General features: G+C 37.7%; 1 protein-coding gene across 1 annotated transcript in view; it reads right to left on the bottom strand.

Moving 5' to 3' along the window:
• rasa3 (RAS p21 protein activator 3) overlaps positions 1–21367 on the bottom strand; it is a 52585-nt gene that overhangs the window by 10897 nt on the left and 20321 nt on the right. The window contains exons 3-9 of the mRNA XM_015403308.1: positions 20162–20265; positions 17545–17639; positions 10929–11005; positions 6124–6204; positions 5959–6031; positions 864–937; positions 683–787 (exon numbers count right to left, since the gene is read on the bottom strand). Of these exons, the coding sequence (XP_015258794.1) occupies positions 683–787; positions 864–937; positions 5959–6031; positions 6124–6204; positions 10929–11005; positions 17545–17639; positions 20162–20265 (609 nt within the window). The remainder of the gene's footprint in view (positions 1–682; positions 788–863; positions 938–5958; positions 6032–6123; positions 6205–10928; positions 11006–17544; positions 17640–20161; positions 20266–21367) is intronic.

The raw sequence follows: 21367 nt of genomic DNA on the forward strand, positions 1-21367 counted from the left end.
TCTGTCTATCTGTCTATCTGTCTGTCTGTCTGTCTGTCTGTCTGTCTGTCTGTCTGTCTCGTGACGTCACCACACGCTCGACTCTTCTAGAGCTGCATTTCACCTCCTGTTATTAATAGCCTCTAGATAATAATAAAGTCTTACTTTTTTCATTTAGTGGGGGAATAATGATGGACACAGTCAGATACACACAAATCAAATGAAAATTTTGCCAAATAAAACAAAAATATCGCCATCAGAGCCAGCGATCCTTCACACACGGCTATGCCGAAAGAGGACTGCCAAGGATGAGGGAGGTCTTGTTGGTCTCCGTCTCCATCTCAGACATTTCGACATCTTTTTCTGAATCCGACATTGTAGCATGGCATACACAATTCATGTTTGCTGTTTGAAAAACACCTGCTTGCTTCTGATGAGTGCCTTTGCCGTCAGCACAAATTTGACAAATAGCTAACCAATGAGTGTTTGCGTTATATGACTCATCCAATTACACTAGTTTTCACTAGATGTGGATGGCGCCAATGATCTACATTGGATGGCACACATGATGTGAAATAAATATTTATAAGCAGTGGGGAATAAGAGAAATTACCATATATTGTTCAAATTGTGCAAATGTAAACATTAAAGCCCCACTTTGCACCCAGAGGTATTACTGGGTAAAGAAAAATGATAGTCTCACCAGGCATCATGGACTCCAGCTTGGCCCAAAACCCGCAGAGGAACTCGTACCCCACCAAGGAACTCATCCCCAAACTTCAGGTTGCTTGCGTTCCAGAGATCCACCCTGAACACAAACATTTCGTCTCTTAGACTCGACAGAAACCCAAAGGGTCTTCTGTTGCAGAAAGTAAACTGCTAACCTGAGTGCCAGTTTATCAACATCCTCCTCTTCAACATCAAACTGCCGCTTTGTGTAGCTCAGTGGCCGTGTTACCTGCAAACATGCATCAGATTAAAGACAGTAAGATTAAGTTTTTACTCCTCAAAGCTAAGTATGTTGAAATATATCAGCTCAGGGTTTGATGATAATTTGCAGCAATAAAACAAATACACGTAAGAAAGATGATGGATGGGCTGTATTTCTGTTTCAATGAAATGCAAAGGAAGGGATTTGGCCAAAAAAAAAACAGCCCAGAGTGTCTGCAGATCTGTTTGCTTTGTTTGCTTTGTCTGAATCAATCATACTCTTGTTCTATGGAAGGGAATCGTTACCATAATTAAATTTAAAAAAAATATTTTTTTCATTTTAAGAATGGGGCTGCATTATTTGACTCATAAATGAAATTAGTAATCAATCGTCCTATTTGCATTTTCTTCTTCAAGACTGCTCATCCTTTTACTTCATTAAAATAAAAAAAAAAAAGACATTTGAGATTTATTTTTCAAAATGTACCCCAGATAATACAAACCAAAATTAAATTTGAAATGTAAAATTTGAAAATGAAAAAGCATTTCCAGAAATGCTTTTTCATTTTAAGAATGTGTATTGTTTGACTCATAAATTAAATTAGTAATCAATCATCCTATTTGCATTTTCTTTTTTAAGACTGAACATTTTATGCCATAATCAAAGAGAAAACACAGCGGACATTGCTTGTTCGTGGTCTGTCTGCAAAGTACTGTCCATAACGAAAAAGCATTCTGAGCGGCGGGCGCAGCAGAGTGACGTGATTATTTGACTCATAAATGAAATGAGGAATCAATCCTCCTATTTGCATTTGCATTTTCTTCTTTAAGACTGCACATTTTATGCCATATTCAAAGAGAAAACACAGCGGACATTGCTTTTTCGTTTTCGTGGTCTGCCTGCAAATTGCGGTCCATAACTCGAAAACGAAAAGCATTCTGAGCGGAGGGCCCAGCCGAGTGACGTCAGCAGCCGCTCTTCCTCAGGTCCTTGCTGACCGGGCTACCAATCTTGTTCGGTAGGGGGCACTGTGCACATCTGCATTGCATTACATTTTAAGTGTGCCAGCGGGAAACTGGTTGGATTGCCTGGTCTGACTATCGGTATATGCTGAACGACCACAATGACCAAAACAGTGGCAGAGCTACTGAGGGAGGCCGCTGCTGCTTTAAAACAAGTGCCTGCTTCTAATGGACCTGTAGCAACGCCAACTGCTCCTGAGTTTCCCGCCGGCACGCTTACAATGTAATGCAATGTAGATGTGCACTTTGCCCCCTACCGAACAAGATGGGTAGCCCGGTCAGCAAGGACCTGAGGAAGAGCGGCTGCTGACGTCACTCGGCTGGGCCCTCCACTCAGAATGCTTTTTCGTTTTCGAGTTATGGGCTGCAATTTGCAGGCAGACCACGAAAACCAAAAAGCAATGTCCGCTGTGTTTTCTCTTTGAATATGGCATAAAATGTGCAGTCTTAAAGAAGAAAATGCAAATGCAAATAGGATGATTGATTACTCATTTCATTTATGAGTCAAATAATGCAGCCACATTCTTAAAATGAAAAAGCATTTCTGAAAATGCTTTTTCATTTAAAATATGGTAATGATTCGCTTCCATACTTGTCCAGCTGGAGCTGCAGTGAGGAGGCCAGAAGGAGGAGCAGCAGAAAAATGCCAGCACAGAACAAACCAGTAAAAACGAGTGTAAAAAATATTTACTGCATAAGTTACCCCAGCAACCCCACCTCTAAGCAGCAGAGGGAAAAGGATGGAAACAAAGGAGACGTAAAAATAAATACAACTCTAGTGCCTTTTGGAAATTCATTTATGCAGAGTTTTTAAGTGACTTCAATTTCTCATCCCCTTAACAGCGTGTTTTCTCCATCAGTGACTAAAAATAGAAGTTTTACCGGTATGTTTAGTTAAAGAGAAGCCATAGTTGCCTTAGCACACAGTGATTCCAAAACAGTGAGCACTAGATGTGTGTTTGATATCACCATTTGATTCAATACTTACTTATTATAAAGGACATACGTTTGTAGGGGTTGGGTCCTAAAGTTATGTTACAGAGCATGCAATCCGATGCTCTGTAACATTGTGTTTAATCAGTTTAATCACATGTAAAAAAAAAAAAAAAAAAAAAAAAAAAAAAAAATAGTTGTCATGGGCTGGGTTTGTTCTTTGAATGAAAAATCAAACAGTCTAATGTCTTGATCTGTTTTAAAAGACCATAACATAAATCAGAGATGAAGGCAAACTAAAGCACAAAATGTCAACCTTTACAAAGAAAACTTGAGAGTTTAAAATTAGCTTCATGCTCCTAAAGTTAAACCCAACAAGGCTCTTAATGGGTCTGAGTGAAATATACCCCATTTACACTACCCTTGAAAAACTGATCCATGCCGAGACCGGTCCGTGCCAGTATTGAAGGAGGAAATCAAGCAGTTGGTGGCGGTAATGCACCAAAAGTTGTTTGCCAACCGCCATAAATCACAAAAAGATGCAGACGAAGAAGGAGGGAATCATGCAATCAAAATGTTGCGTGGAAAAGATGTTGATTGTTGTTTATAGTTGTTCTTCTTCTTCTGTTTTGTGTTGGTTGGAGAGCAACTTCCGGAGGGGCATTACCGCCAACTACTGGAATGGAGTGTGAATCGGGATGTGCAGCCAGACAGAGCCAGACGGACGCGTTCTGCTCATGCGCTCTTGTTATCAGAGAACCGAGCCAGGGAAAAACCGAGCCGAGCCCACCTCTGTAACTGGTCTGCATTTAGCTCGGTTCAGTTCAGTTTGCTTTCCATTTACACACGGTAAGTTATCTCAGTTACTGAGCTCAGACAGGTCTCAGCACGGTTTTTCAAGGGTAGTGTAAATGGGGTAATAGTGTATACTCCACTGCACCCAGAGGCGGCAGGCTGGGAGGCTCTAGCTACAAGAGGAGGATGAATGTTACCTCAATTCATCCTATGTCAACATACATTTTTCTATCTTTCATTTTGATCAAACAAAGCTAAGTCAGTGCTGAGCTGCTTCATCCAACCTCAGAAGTAGATCCACATCCTAACTGATGGGCCTGAAGCACACTGACAGAAGAGTACAGATTTCTGAACTCCAGTGACGTTCTCTTTGCTTTCGCCACAGGTTTCCCTTTGCTCTCTATGCCCTAACCCGGGAGTCGGCAACCCGCGGCTCCAGAGCTCATGCTACTATGGGACATTTGCTCCAGGATAAACATTAAATCATGAAGTCTTATTATATATTATTATATATAATAAGCATTCAAATATATATATAATATATAACATATATTTTGGCTTAAATATTATTATATATTTAAGCCCAAATAATCCTTTTCTATAGTGGGATAATACAGTTAGAGCCTGTGTTGTCATACGAGGCTTATATAACACTTTTACATTTTTGCGGCTCCAGATAGATTTATTTTTCGTTTTTTTGGTCCAATATGGCTCTTGAAGCAATTTGGGTTGCCAACCCCTGACCCAACCATATCCTTTGCATGTCCTTCACATGGCTTTGCATTGCTTGGCTTCTTAATGGGCCTCTACAAATAAATCAAAATCTCTCACTCTGTTGGAATCATTCGTGTTGGATGTGGACAAAACCAGTCTAAAAACAACAGTTAGCAAACTGTTCAGCAGCAGACTGCAGGCTGGCTGCTCAGGCAGATATACCTCTGTTACCTCTATAAAACTCAGCGAAGCAAAACAGTTTCCTCAGTAAGCACTTAAACTGTCATTCTGCATCTGCTTGTTTTAAGTAAAACATATGTTTTAAATCTATGTATGAAAATCAAAATAATATAGGAATGTTATAGATAATCGATTCCCAAAGTTGGGCTTAAGGATCAACAAGCACTGCGTCTTGAGATCCACTACAGAAATCAAACTAAGCAATAAAAGTAATGAGGATGAAGGACATTTGTGTTTGAAAGGATTAAAACATCACATAATCAAATACATGCTGTTTTAAATTATGATTGTACCCAAGATTAAGGTTTGTATTTAGACATTTTTGTATTCCACCCAATAGTTTCGATTATAACAACATCCTGGTACTATTTTGTGGCTCTAAGGTTGAAAAGTCTGGGAATCTCTGTCCTAGATTATGTTTTTATGACTGCATTCAACATGTTTTATCATCTTAGCATCAGCTTTTTGTTTTCAAATGTTACTTACTTAAAAAAAAACACACATTTAAAGGGGAATGCCCTTGATCTTAAGTTATTACATCATGTTTTACTCACCCATATAAGTTTTGTGTCATTTGGAGCCGTTCTGAAGATATTCCTGTTAGGTTATAACCAAGTAACATCTTCCGATGAGCAATCGACTTGAAGGCACAAACTAAACTGTTCATAATTTATTCTTTATGGTATGCCAGCATTCATAACATGTAGGCGAATCACTGTCCCCCAGACATTGGTGGTTATATTTTTTTTATTTATATGTTTTAAAAAACAAAGGGGCGTGTGTATGATGTCATCCTCGGGCTGGACTGGAGTCGTAACAGGAAGCCCGGGCCACAGGCGGCTACGCTCTACCCCTTCTATTCATTTGGCTAGCTAATCTGAATCGTTCAATTCCATTTCGAAAGTGAGATCATCTGTGGTACTAGCACCAGACATCTTCCAGGTATGTGAGTAAAACTAGCAGCAGTTCAGCGGACAGGATGAATGAAACGCGGATGTCTGGGGGACAGTGATTAGCCTACGTTATGAATGCTGGCGTACCATAAAGAATAAATTATGAACAGTTTAGTTTGTGCCTTCAGGTTTTCCCATAGGAAGACGTTACTTGGATATGACCTAACGGAATAAATAAACTGAATATCTTCAGAACGGCTCCAACTGACACAAGACTCATATGGGTGAGCAGAACATGATGTAATAACGTAAAATCAAGGGCCAAATGTAAAAAAAAATGGCGTTCCCCTTTAAAATCATGAAACTGTTTTATTTACCTCTGGATTTCACTCATACTGGCACCCCTAACACTAAAGCTTGAACAGCTACCATACAGAAGAGAAAATAATACCTCAAAATAGAAAATTTCCTCAAACTGGGGATTGTTGGTTTTCCTCTTAACCTTGGTCTTCTTGGCCTCAGACCTGCAGCAAAGAACAAATGCAAAGAAATATATTCAAATATTGTTATCCCAGATCAAAGCAGTGATAATATACAAACCCATCCCCAGACTCACCTCGAAGGGCCGAGTAAGGAAACAGCAGCATAAGGATCACACTGTCCATTGACGATTGGAAGGCCCTGGCACTCCAGCACTCTGTTAAAAATAGATATTAATGCATCAGCACAATACTGAGTAGGAGTCTCACACACATACATCAGATCCCACTGGGTTATATGCTTCAAAGCTCTTACTCTGAAAAGAAAATTATCTCAGACAGCATTCTTGTAGAGGAGCCTTGCATCAACATTTAATTCTGTATTTTTTTTTTTTACCAGATTTAAAGTCTAATGATAGATTAGGCAGTGTCTTTTCTGTTGAGAACCAAAATCAGTTCACTGGTTCCCAGATACAAGCTCAGTAGGTATTTCTATAAACCGTCCAGTCAGAAGAAAGATTGGATTTCTTGCTTGGAAACAAGATGATAACACAGTCCCTGCTATCTGTGCAGCAAAGAGAGGAGCAGATTATAGCAAGCAGCTTCCAGTCTTACAGTGTCGGCTCTGTGGAACGGTGTACAGTCACTTTATTAATAGATAACACTGCAGCTGTGAGGAGTTCATGTGCTAAAAATGGCTTAACTCAGCTTTAATGTGTAAAATAATGATACAGCTGAGTCAGAAGTAATCCCATAGGCAATCTTAACGACATCAGAATTCATGAATAATTAAAGAGAGGATCATGTAACTGCTAAAAAAAAAAACGGGATAAACATTAAAATTGCACATTTTTATTAAATGCAATTAAGCCTAATTTTTACCCTTATTAGACACATATGTGTCCTAGTTTTGGTATCTTTGCTTTGATTATCTGCCCGTCTATAGAGGTTGACCTCATGACATCATGCTGTAAAGGGGATTAGCAGCCAAACAAGGCCTCATACAGGACAAATCACTTCCTCTGTGTTACTGTGATGCACAACGAGTCACCCTGCATGACGAACTTAACAGTAAATCCCAGCGCTTCCTACAACCCATGCGACACACACATGTAGTAGCTTGCACAATCCTCCATGCACATGCACACACATTCACAGAGATCTGTGATAAGGAGTAAGGTGTGGGCGTGGTTAAGCAGTGCTTAATGCTGTAGCACTTCCTGTCCAGTAAGCTGGTTTATATAACCTCTGCTTGCCCTGCAACACATCCAGCCTCCTCTCTCTGTCATCACCGGCATGAGCTCTGACAGGCCAGACAGCCGCGGGTGAAGCAGACTTGTTTGTTTTAGTAGACGTTACTCATATTAGGTTAATGTGCCTTATCACCCACGTTTCCTGTCAAAGACAATTACACACAAAGGACAAGGATGACATTACAGCCTCCCTGTCACCCCAAACAAATCTATAATTAAAAACCGGCTCCTGTCGTCATCTGGAATTCATGAAAACGGCAACTTTTGGTGAAAAACGTTTTCTGAAAACATTTCGAAATCTATCCAGGACTCTTTTTTTTCTTTTCTTTTCTATTGTGTGGTCGCCATGACATGGATCACTGAGCGTTTCTGTCATGAACTGGTTTAAACAACAAAAACATAAGGAGGGAGAAAGTTGTGCTTTTTCTTTCTGGGAGGAGGCGGAGGGGGCTTTGAGAAATACAGATGCATAAAACCTCAAGAGAAGCCATTTGAGTCAGTGACATTTGTGGTTGGAAGAAAAATGAAACTGAAATCAAAAAGGGGTTTCTTTTTATCTAAATAAGCTACAAATGACAGTAAATGAAACTTATAAGATGGTAAGAATCAAACTCTGACGGGGCAAACTGAACAATCACTACCAGCTGCAACATCTCAGGAATAGAGAGAGCAGACGTTTATTTTAGACACCGTAGAATTATCATTATTTTATCCACCTCCTAAACTCCAGTACAGCTATAAAATGCAAAAAACAAGGCAAGGCAATGAAGAAAAAAGGAGAAAACGGTAACTGAAACTGAAAACTGTTTCTTAATTTTCACATGTAGTGCATTATCTATAAAATATTTTTAAAAGTCACAATCTGTCTATTTGTGTCATTTTGTGTTACATTAACCCTGTCACCGCACCCTAATGGCAGTCTTTCTGCTTTTGAATGTGGCAGAGATGTTAACCTACATATAACATTGGAGTTTTTTTATGTTTTGTGTTTAGCCCTTTTTTTATTTTCCTGTGTTAAAGCTTTAAATAGCCAATTAGATGAAAATGCATGAATTTCAAGCAGTATTGACTTTATTAGTTGTACTCCATAAAGGACTCCAAACTTCTGTTTCCAGGCAAATCTCCCAACAGATTTTTCTAAAATTAATGGAATATTTATGAATAAAATAATTCCTCGAAAAACACAATAAAAAATAAAAACCAAAATACTCTTTCAACAAGAAACACATACTTCTGTTTTCTAAGGTTTAATTTACAATGTATCCACTGGAATGCATGTAGAGATGTTTCGATCCAATATCGATACCAGAAAGTGATCCGATATCAGCCAAAAAGTAAGTAAGTAAGTAAGAAAGTTGTTCTTATATCTGATCTAGTATTTTTCTTAATCATACCTTTTCTATCATTGTTGGTGAAGATTCTCAGTCATCCAGGTCAGTGTCACTCCATAAAAGTGAAAAAAACAAACCAGTGGACTTTGTTTCCAAGTTTGAAAACGTTTCGCTTCCCATCCAGGAAGCTTTTTCAATTCAAAATGTCATAAATAGTGTTGAGTTCAAAATTCAACACTATTTGAGGGAGTTCAAAACTCAACACTATTTATCACATTAAAGTAAAAGTTTAAAATAAACTTTTACTTTTGCAGTAAATCTAAAGTATATCATCAAAAGACAAGATTCTATTGTAGAAATCTGTAATTTTTCCTAAGTAGAATTCAATCTCTGACATGGGGTCTTTTTTAGGGTTGACCATTTAGAAAAAGATGCAATTGATTTATTACTATTTTATTTCCATATCTGTACCTATTGCCTCATATTTTCCTTATTTACCTTTACTCAGGCGAGTGTTGGCCTAGCGGCCTTAGAGCAGTGCACTGGTGCTCTGAGAAGGTTGCAAGTACCTGGTTCGATCCCCACAGCCTCCACTCTGGGATCCTGAGCAAAGACCCTTAACCCCACATAGCTCCCTGGGTGCCGCACAATGGCAGCTCGCTGCACCCCAAGGGGATGGGTTAAATGCACAGAGTGAATTTCCCCATTGTGAGACAATAAATGGATTTACAATTTACTCTTGATTATTTTAACAAGGCCCCCATCACTTCTCCTAAATGTATTTATCTATTTTATTCATTCAATTTCTTTGGGCAGCATTGCAAAGCAATGTCTACATTGAGATATGTAAACCTTGAGGTGGAATTTTGAGAACTTATACAAGCTAACCCCTTTTTTTAATTCTAAATATCTCAGTGAGCAACATCTATATCAGGAGAGTGGGGGGCATAGGAAGCATTTTAAGTCTATCTGACTGATCAAAAATAACACATGAAAGCACATGAAATAACCAAAGCATTGAGCTGTATTTGGAATATTACACATATTGATACTGCTCGGATGATAGCGATACGATTTATGCTACAGCTCTATTTTTATGTAGAGTACCAAAGCTTTGCATGTGTTTTTATTTAAGTGAGTAACAACCACTGCTGTTGCTGCTGCTGTTGTGGTTTTGGTTTCTTGAATCGGTTTACACTCTTTGATTTGCATGCATTGGTCTCTGCAACGACCCACGCCCAAAGCAGTGACTGTAAGTTGTTTAAAAAGTTCAAATATTTCCAACTTCACCAGATTTTTGTTAAATGAATAGTGACTTCTAATACAACAGTACCTGTAGTTTCTGCTTCAAAACTAAAGGTTGAACTTCTATTTAGACTACAGTCTCCCATAAAGCTAGCAAAGTTAATTTTATATGACAGAAACAGACAGCATACATGATTTTTCTAATTTTGATGATCTCTATTTAGCATTTTCTATTCATTAAACAATAAAACATCCAAATATAAAGCTTTGGTCTTTTTTACCCTCTGCCTTATCAACAGCACACTGTCTGACTGATGCAGATGAAAAAAACTTGTGGCTAAAGGCTGGCTAACTTGTAGGGTGGACTACTGAGAACAAAGGTTCTTAAATAATCTCTGGAGTCAAACTTGACAAGCCAATCTAATGTAAATATGCACATTTGATGATCCAATTATTTCTTTGGTTACTGTAAATGAATGCATAAAGCAGCTCTCTTCGCCTCGCTCTAGAGAAATCTGATGAGATGACCCCCTGGTCTTCACTCTAAGCTTCTTACCAATATGTGATCTTGGAGCAGAGCCACAGTTAATTGACTGCTATGTTTTCCTGTCTTTCCAGTTTTGAAAAATGACACATTTTATACCAATGAAAAAAAAATCCATGGGCTACTAAATAACTTTCTGGTCATATTCAAAAGTTAAGCAAAAATGACAGAACTGCTTTGCTTCTATTTATTTTATAAAGCTTTTTATATATTTATTTTCTACATATTATTGTTATTCCAAAAAAACAACCTTCAGTGATTATTAAAAAAAACTCTTGTGATGAAAACAAAACCAGTGTGTGGGGAAGATCTATGTAACTGCACATTTTTTTTTCTTTTTTTTCTTACACTTGCTGTCTTTATTACCAAAGAACATGGAAAAAGGAAATAGGATGACAAGACAGGCTGGAAAACATGCAATAAAAGATCCCCCTGAACAGGACTCAGAGGAGGAACAGATGCTTCCATCCATTGGGTAACACATTCTGCTACTGAGCGACACGCCTATTGTTTTATGCAGAGTATAAGAAATGTAAGGTGGAGGAGAGGGTTCATGAGATCGGACTCACCGTGTGGCCAGTTTATGGCTGATCACGCCACTGTCAGTGATAACTTCACTCAGACGCAGCTCCAGGTGAACCTTTCCCTGAAAGACACAGAGATGTATGCAAAAGAAAAATGAGACAACGATCACACTAAAGCTGCAGGACATTCTCAAAACCAGTTGGAGTTTATTGGCAAAAAGTCAGCTGAACAACACATACTGACACCTATAGCATCAACACTTGTACATTACTAATGTGCAATCTACATGACATTTATTCCTTTAAACATTTCACAGGATCGGAGCTGCAAGCATCCAGAATAAAAGCATTGTTGAGTGTTTAGATCTGTAGACTGAGAAGAGCCTGTTGGTTTGGTCGTATATTAGGAATCATTATTTGTGTTTATTAATTTTGAAGAAAAAAACAAACAAAAAAAATTTGACTTAAAATGTAACATTTTTACACTAAATGATAGCTTCCAGGGCCTTTAACTCTTCTATGTTTTATAGATTCTTATAAAAGTTTTATCCCTTCTCTTTTTTATGATAGTGGGTGTAAATGTGAAACACTTTAGTCATCGATTGGATTTAAAAGGTGTTCTAATTGAATATGACAATGGATAAAATTGGCCCTCCAGCAAAACAAACTTTATGAACTTTTCCACTCATCTAACTTCTGTTTCATACCTGTGCATTATTTTATTTTTATTATCTAAAGGTTTAAAGTTATAGGTTCCAAAGCCAATAGGTCAAAATACAAATACTGATTTATGAATTTATGAAAAGCAAATGTTTATGTTTGTAATGGTAGGACAGAAAAAGTGTTTCCATGGAGCTCCTCACTTACTGACCCAAAGATGGCACTCCCTGCTACTGTTCTCTAATCATTTTTATGCTGCCGTAAAAAAAAATCCACTTAAAAAATCGATTTTGCAAAGATTTTTCATTGTGAGAATTTTTTTTACAGTAGAAAGACTCTCAACCTTTTTACACACCTCTGTAAAGCGTGCCAATAAGGGAGTCAGATGCTGTGTTTGTATTTTCTATCAATTCTGAAACCATCGTATACAGGATAATCTAAGTTAGAAGCTTATTGTTTATGCTATGAGACATTCAATAAATCCTGTTTTTTAATGGTTATAAAAAACAGTGAAAGCCATGCTCAAAATGATGAAGAGATCATCTAACAAGCTGATACACGATTTTTCTTCTTTCAAGATTTGAGTGTTTGTGTTTGACTCTTCATTAATGAAAACTATGCAACCGTAAACAAGCCATAATCCTCCCCTGCGGTCCATTAGAATAACTGTGGCTGAACGTCATACTCAAGATACTTTCCTTCTGAAGTGATTGGATTAATGACATAATGACAGTGTAGCGGTGCAGCTGTCTAGAAAAGCTCCATTAATTAACAGCATCAGTATGCAAACTCACAGGCGTTGCTCTTTCTGGGTGATTCAAGCGGATGGAACACACACACATGCATGCATGCATCTGTGCACAGGCCAAACAATGTGTCCTCTATTGAAAGGAGAAGAGAGACACTCTATCTTCCCACTTCATTTGATTCATCTCCTTGGCTTTTCTCTCGGAGCTGTGCGTCTCTCACACATCCTTCCTCTCCCCAGCTCCGCCAATGAATGTGCCTCTGTTTCAGATCGCTGCTTCGGGGCTACACACACCCATCTGTCTGCAGATGTTACCGCTCACTGTTCACTGTGTGTGAGTGTGAGTGTGGGTGACGGACTGTGCTGAATAGTGAATGGCCGAAAATGCTGCACAAGCAGCGAACAAAGCGCAATGAATCAAAGTGGTGAAAACAAACCACACTCAATAACAGGAAGATTCTTTGAAAGCTCGGCTCAGTTAAAGATATTACGGTAAGAAAGTATTGTTACATGGGAAATCCTGGTGTATATTTGTCTAATTTAATTATTAAGCCTGGATTTGCATCTTAGTTTTAATAACATCAAATGTTTAAACTAAGATTTGAAATTCTAATCTTCCACTTATAACCAAAAAACTATTTAACTAGTCACTATCTTGTTCTGAAATATATGCTCATACACCAAGAAAATGTCCTTAAATTTAGTCAGAATGTGCTTCCTCCCTCTGAAGGTACATTTAGCACTTCTCCCCCAGTGGACCAAAGCATGCAGCTAAAGTACAATGTCACCAGCTACTCATGCACATAACTTCTTTTGTGCCGTTTTCAGTAAATATTCCACAACCCGAAAATGCCTTTGAGGAGGATATTCTATTTCCGTGTGGATCATCTAAATAAGTGGTCATCCTATCCTCCTCATTCTGGTGATATATTTACATAATTTTTCTGCGCATGGTGCACTTTCAGGTGTATATGTTTGGTGAGCTACGGTTTCAGACAGTCATTGAAGCTTGCCTTTCTACTTTTGGAAAGTGCGCTTGCATGAGCGATGCAAACAGCAACTTTTAAACAGAGCATGCACCAGGAGAAATAAACGTTCCCTCTCAGGAGCAGGTACAGAGTAATGCATGTGCATTGTTTGTTTTTTTTAGTGGAGAGGGTGGGTCTTTTCAAAAATTTGGGAAAACCCTCCCCTATATCTTTAAAAATGCTGAAGTTTTACATTTACTTGTCTTTGGTGTTTGCATTTTCTTCCACTTATTAAATTCCTGCAAACTGATCTGATATTTTCCCAGCAAACTATTTGGTTCCCATAAAAATAAAAAAAGAAACTTATATTTAAAAGTGTTAGATCATTTATCTTGTTTTAAGACATAATTTCTAATTGTAAGTGTTGCCTATGTTTACTTCTAGATATAAAAATCTTAAATCAAAGAAATCTTGTTAAGTAATTTTACAGTTAAACAGTTAATTTCACTTAGTTTCAGTAGCTTTTACCTGAAGTTTAGCTTTTTATTTTTTCCTCAATTTTAAACACCCTTTTTTGCAGAGTTTAATTTTGATTTTTTTTTTAAACCACTGCAGTTTCCATGCTTGTGGAACACAATAAATAATTATTAAATAGATTTTTAATGCAGACAACTAAAACTGTACCAATTCACATTATAAAAAAATAAGTTCATTCACTTATTTACATTGCGTCTGAGGATAATATATCAGATAAGGATATAACCCTATTAGTTGTTGATGTCCAGGAATAACAGAACCTTTCTGTTTTAACCAAAGAATTGTAGTTTTACTGTTGAATGCTACAGAGACAAAGAAAAGAGAGAGATCAGGAAGGTTAATCACTGAGGGACTGAAGTAATACTGGTTAGCCAAAGGACACAGGGCCAAATGTTTAGCAGGACATTCAGCCGAAAAGCAATGGCTGCCATTGGATAAAACTGAATTTCAAGATGACTGTTTAAAAACTTAATTAAGCGACCCAACCCAGTTATTAGTTTCCATAAGTTCTAAAAATAAAAGCCTGGTTTGTGTATAATCAGATCATACTGCAGAGAAACAGACTGTTCAAGATGATCTTTTGGGTTTTGGACAAGACTCCCTTTCTGCTCGCACACAGACAGCGACAGACGTAAGTGGATGTTTTTATGGTTTCTATTTCCACAGAAAACACAGAGATCCAGGTGACTTTGACCCTGCAGGCTCGAATGTTTCAGGTGAACACAGCTTGTGTTTGTTTGGGTTTTACCCTGACTCTCAACATTAACACACAATGTTGGCACAAATACATGCCTGCATATCCTGTAGGCACAATTTATATATTTAGTGAATTTCTTTAGTTGTTTTTAGCACATTTTTAATGTGATTACACCTTTCAGCAATCGTTGACAGCCTTTAAACTGTCCTGACCTAAAGAAAGTCTACCCTTAAAAGGTGTGCTTTATAAATGAGACCTAATCTACAAAAAGACACACAGATTTAGATGCATTTCACAGTTCCATAAATAGAAATTAATAATATTAATGAAGAGGACCTTTTTACAGCGTAAAATTTCAGCATGCAGGGCCGGCCCTTCTTAAATCATACCCGCCCCAACACTTACTCTCTAGCCAAAGCACCTACCTGTAACAGTAAATAAATCAAAGAGCTCAAGTAATACAGTGTTAACTACCTAAATGATGCATGCAGTATATATAGCCCTTCCTTGTAATGCACATCCTTGTGACGGTTAGCATATGGTCTAATTTTCTATTTCTTCAAACTGTAAAATCCTTGCAACAAACAAAATTATAATAAAACTAAAATGCTTTCTTTAAACCAAATTACGATGGTCATCTTATATTTGGCGAATGTATGTTCGAATATTTAGCAAAAATCTGTTGCGGTGCATGATGTGGTTTTGCATCTAAAGGCTAACGTTTCCCGTCTTACTTGCATTGTTGCCAGGTTGGGATGTTTCCCAATCTGGCAGTTTAGGATGACTATCTATGGGTATATTGTAAATTTGAATTGTAAATTTGAATTGTAAAATGGGCAGATTTATGGCCTAAGAGATCAACAGACTTTGGTTCAAATTGATCGAGATTTCGGATATCCAGGCGGTTTATAAAAATGTTTTGGGCTGGATAACGTGAGTCAGTGACATCTGGCAACCCCGCATATGTGGTGAGTGGGGACGCCTTAGCAGCAGTCCCTAACGCGTGCGTCCGTGTTAATAACTGAAGCCAGTAAAACCGCATTATAGAAGTCTTAGTGATGGTTGTGGTGTGATGCTTAAAGACAGACTAGTTAATCCACAGTGCGTATTCTTATTGTGTTTCACATTGGAGACGCACCGGTTTAATGAGCTTCTATTTTTTTTTTTTTTTTTTTTTTTGGGGGGGGGGTTCATCTGTGGGCCGGTGTTGATGGAAAAATGCCAGGTCCGAAAATCATTCCCAGTCCGAGCCTGGGCAGGCCCCAGGCCCTGCAAAACCTCATCAGACAGTAATACAGTTTAAATCAACTGTGAATGTTACTGGAACAAAATGACATAGATATCCTGAAATGGGGAGATGTGGGAGTGGATGTTAGTTTCAATTGCCTGTTGCTATATAGTGGGTTGATGTTAACAAAGCAGTCAAAACGCCACCAGAAATTATTCCAAAATGAATCGCGCTCCTTTTTGCTATAAACCATCACCGCATCACAAAAGAAAATATTGCTGTAAAACTGAAACTTATGTAAATTTGCTCTTACTGTAGTCTCTCTCTCGATTATTACTTTCCGGTTTCACATTCTTTACCTTTGTGTAAATCTGGCTGTGTTCTGCAAAACAGTGTAAAAATAATGTTTGTTCTCCAGTTTGTTTTTATTCATGAAAAGGTCAGTAATGTTCATCATAGCTGTGGTTATTCTACAGGAGATCTAAATTGAGTTTGTGTCCAAACTACTGCAGTGACACAAACACTGGCAGCTTTTATCAAAGTCTTTCAAAGTTTTTCTTTCATAAAATAGCTTTACGAAGGGTATTGCTTTTATCTGTTAAAAAATATATATATTTTATTTTTAAGCAACAAGATTAGATAAGATAAGATCAGATAGATTTTGGTAATCGTACAGTGGAGAAATTCACTTGTCAAATTTACTCAATAGTCAAAAGAAGGTGCCAAAAGGAGAAAAAGGTGCATGGGGTACATACAGTATATACAATGCGACCACATATATGTATATATAACAGCTGAAGTCTCTTATTTAACAAGATTATTGCACAGGGTTATTGCTCGGGGTATTAAATAGGTATTTATATATGTATTTATTAAGAAAGACCTACAGAAATGCAAACACTTCCAGAAAGATGCTTTCAGTTCATCACTTTACTCTAAATCAAGTTTTCAGTGAACAGATCTTTGGGAATCACTAAAATAATTGACCTGTAAACTCATATTTGGGATATTTTTTGTAATATTTACTCTAAGACAACTCACTGCTTGTTTATTTCTTTCTTGTGGAATGTTTTTTATACTAGAATAGCTAAGAGACCATAGTTATATTTTAAAGAGGTATAACAAACACAAACAATGTGTCAGATAGAGGATAGAAAATTCCAGAAACATCCACAGCATTACTAAAGAAAATGACGTTGGAAGTAAAATAAAATTTTTAAAAATATTATTTTTTGCTACGATTCCTTTTACATTCCTGATATCAACTGAAATATTCACCTCATAAATTGAGTCTAAACCGCATATTTTCAGATTAAGTCCATGTTCAGGAAGCTTGATGCATTGCAGTTAAAGTCGGTATCGGCCAATATTGGTCATATTTAAGCAGGTCGACTTCAAGCCAATAGGGGAAACTCAGCTTTTATAAACAATCAATACTTTTTCATGTAGCTGCTCTTTGTGTTTTAGGAGGGGAGGGGATCGGTCATGGGGTATTTGTTTGGTCATGTGAAAGTGATTGTAACACAGCTCAGTTTGTGGATGTTTAACCGAAGCGGAACAGTTCTGTGGCGTCAGAAGGGTGGGGCAACATGATATATAATATTAGTAAATATCAGTTATCAGAGATAACAGGAATATTAATATTGCATATTGATATTGGCCCATATTTTCATATCGATATGCCCCATGAAAATATTAGAATGCATATAACACTTTTCCATCCAAAAATAAAAAACAAACAACTAAAGATTCTATGTGAGAAGCAAAGAAGAAAAGTGCTTGGTGTTAAGGAAAGCTTAATTCTGTTTCCGCTCTGTACCGACCTGCACCTCTGAGTCAGCGCTGACAGGCTGCAGCTGGAACCAGGTGTCTTTCCCATGATATTTCTGCAGGTCCTCTTTCTTCACTGCCACCTTGCCTGCGCATACACACACACACACATCAGCAAACAAAGACAAATGAGCTCAAAACTCGACTCACTTTATGCTTTCACAAAGAAAAAAAAAAAAAAGCTTACGTGTTCAGATTAAATCTACAGCCAGAGCTCGAAAAAGGCCCACGCACAACTCTCACATGTCTGCTCATGCACTCTAAATCCTCACACATCCATCCATCCATCTTTACTTTAACCAAACAGCCACCTGGAAAGGAAATACACACAATGTGCACTTTGGTGGCCTGGAGATAACCCCTAGAAGTTCACCGTACCACCTGCAATCATTCACACACACACACATACAAACAGGGAGGAGCTGTGAAGGTTTTTCAGTTTGAGGTTGGTGATCAAACCCACCTTGATTCACACTGACACACCCAAACCACTGAAAAACTGCTGCTCATCACCTAATATGAACAACTATTGTAAAATAATAAGAAAACATCATTTAGATGTGGATGTAGCCTCCTTCAGAATGCTCAGCTGGTAAAAACTGAAAGACTTAAAATACATTCATTTTTCATTGCAGTAGTGGATCTTAAGATGAGAAAATCTGCTGTAGTTCTCTATGGTGGCTTTATAACTGCATTTTCTAGCCGTTTCCTGAATTTTGAGACACTTTTTACATTTTTCATCTGAAGGAAAAGATGAAATTTACTATTTAAAGATTTCTAGACACACTGATAAAACTTAAAAAGTAAAGCAGAAATGATTTACATTAACATTTAGTTTTGATGAATTGGGGCAAAACATGTTGCACCACAAATGTATTTACTGATAATGAACTATCTGCAGGGGGGCTTGTTTCCTGCTAAATTCCTATTGAAATTTTAAAAAAGCACCTTTTTCCCTCATATTTTTAGAGTAAAATGACAATTTTACAACTTCATTTAGTTTATTTTAAAACTTTTAACCAATGAGGTTAAAACAAAATGGGAATAATGAAGGGCGGGTGCTTGAGGTTGCAGAAGTTGAAACCTTTTCGGTAAAAGTGTAATTTCTTTAGGAAGGGGGAGTTCTATTGTTTTTTTTTTGTTTTTTTTTTTATTCCTTAGAGCGGTGGTATAATGTTTGCAAATGGAGAGAAGTGAAGCTGACACCTGTGCTTGCAGCTGGTTTGCTGAATCAGCCTATAATGAAGAGACACCGTGAAACTAAAAATGTAAAAATGTTGGGCTTGTTAGCACTGCTCAAGGCTGCTGAGGGCGTATTGCCTCTGCTGTTCTGACACATGTTGGATCCAGAACAAAGAGGAACCTGAGTGATGAGACTGCTCACAGTCCAGACACCTTTTATTTTTAGCCCTATTCCAACAATGTAACATCGCTGACTCAGCATGTTGCTCTGAGGACAGACTGGCAACCAGTTAGATTCTGTCAGGGTGTAAACAGCTGGTGACGGCCAATCAGATATCCGGAAGAGAAGCTCCAAAAAGTTAAACAAACCACTGGACTTTATTTTCCAAGTTAGAAGACGTTTTGCTTCCCATCCAGGAAGCTTTCTCAATTCACAACGTCTGGATTAGTGTTGAGTTCCAGGCTTTTATAGAGTAGCCCAACAACAGCCTTGTAATGGCTTAGAAAACATGCAAAATAAAACTGGAAAACCAGCTCCACCCCTTAATGGGAGTCATTGAGGTTGTTATTGGCCTGCGATACCCAATACTGCCAATTCCTCTGAAAAGGAAGGCGTTAAGTGTAATTGTTGGTTGGCTGACCTGCGAGATATTTTATGGGCGATGGGGGTTGAGATGGTATTGGGAAGGAATCAACCGTGTCGCTGCATTGTAGATTTGATTTGATTGCCGAAACCTGAGTCCACCACCTCTGTTTAAATTTAGTTTTTCTCTGTTAACATAAACGGCTTCCTTCACATCGTTTTCAAACCCCCTGTCATCTTTATCTAAAATGTGAACATTCTGGTCCTCGAATGTCCTTAGTCCTTAAGGTGTATGTGAACAGCAGAATCTTGTCTGCAGGAGGACCTCAATGACACCCATTATTAAGGGATGGAGCTAGTTTTCCAGTTTCAATGTTCATGTTTTCTAAGCCATTACACTACTTTACAACATTACGCTAATTCTGACATTTTGAATTGGGAAAACTTCCTGGATGGGAAGCGAAATGTCTTCAAACTTGGAAAATAAAGTCCAGTGGTTTGTTTTTTAACTCTAACTTTTTGGAATGACTATGATCTGGATGACTGATCATCTCTACCAGCAGGAACAGAAGTCAGCCAGACTGTGTTTAACCATCGCCACGGTTATTTTCATGCCTGAAGGATCAATGCATTTGATGGGTAAATATATATTTAGTTATTAAATATCCTGAGATAAAAATGCATTAAATAAGGGGAGTTGGTTCAAATTGCTTGAAAACTAGACTAGAAAGTCATGCATGATAAATATTACTCTTCATTGCAAGGTGACTTCCAAGCAAGGTAAATGGTGATAATGGGATGAAAAAAAGGGAAGTAATAAACAGAGAGATTGGCTTATATCTCACCAATGCTGGAGTCCCTCCTGAATACATCCCTGTCAAAAATGTAGAAGGAGAGATGTCGAAAGCTGCGAGGGATCTCGCAGTAGAAATCCTCCCCATAGAAAGGACTGCAGGAGAGAGAGAGGACTGTGGTTAGAAACTCATCTCATGGATCATGTTTTGCAACAAACATTGATGGCTGAGCATAAGAAGCTCGCTGCAAGAAGAAAAGACAGGTGAAAGTCAGACACGTGCTTCTACAACACTCTAGAATTAGACTGAGCTGAAATAATCTTTTAAGACTTAAATGATGTTGCTGAGATTCTCAGCATAAACATGAACCTGCACAATGATCAAATAATCAATCATAAATTCAGGATGGCAAAAATTAAACAGTAATTCATGTGTTGAGCCTGTTTTTTCCCCTGAAATCTTGACAGAAAAGCTGTAACTTCCAGGAAATAGCATTAGAAGTATTTGGAATCAATTGAAAAGTTGTTAAAATGAGGAGATGGGTATTGAACTGCTGTTGTGTGAAGATTTTCTTATATCAGCTGGGCGGGGTGACAAGCGTATGAACCAAAGGCCCACAGACCCAGTCCGGTTCATTTAGAGGTGACACCACAAGATCCAGCAGAGTATAGCCGTCAGTTTCCTTTGCTAAATGTGGTTTCTGTGTCTAAAACAGGCCAAATACTCTTCCCTTTTTCATTTTTTTTCTCCCTAAAATGTTTTTTTTTTTAGATCTAAAATTTTACTTAAAACTTAAACAGAGAGACATTCACCTCTTATAGAAATGTCTCTAATACTACTGCTAGTTAATATTTTTGGTTAATTAGGTCACTCAACATGCCATTTTGCATCACTAATGTGATCATGGATGGCGTTTGGTGACTTGTTCCCATAATCCATTTCAGTGAAAGCTGTAATATTGTGAAATTCTTAAATAAATGTTGTTTCTTAAAAAATAACCAGAATATTGTTCCTTTCTCCTTTAAGGTACCACATTTTCTAAGAACCCAGATGATTAAAGCTCTTCTTTCAGGGGATTTTTATTATATCATGGGATGAACTGATTCAGTAGAGGAGTCTAGTAAATACCGGAGCAGCTTAATTTATGAATCACAATGGATATCCAACAGTTTTATTGCCCCTGGTGCCAATAGCTGACATATAGTTTAGTTATTAAAAAAAGAGGTTAGGTTTAGGTTAGATTTCCACTTTTATCAG

This window comes from Cyprinodon variegatus, unplaced genomic scaffold (genome assembly GCF_000732505.1).
Source record: "Cyprinodon variegatus isolate N-32 unplaced genomic scaffold, C_variegatus-1.0 Scaffold1477, whole genome shotgun sequence".
NCBI classification, from domain to species: domain Eukaryota; kingdom Metazoa; phylum Chordata; class Actinopteri; order Cyprinodontiformes; family Cyprinodontidae; genus Cyprinodon; species Cyprinodon variegatus.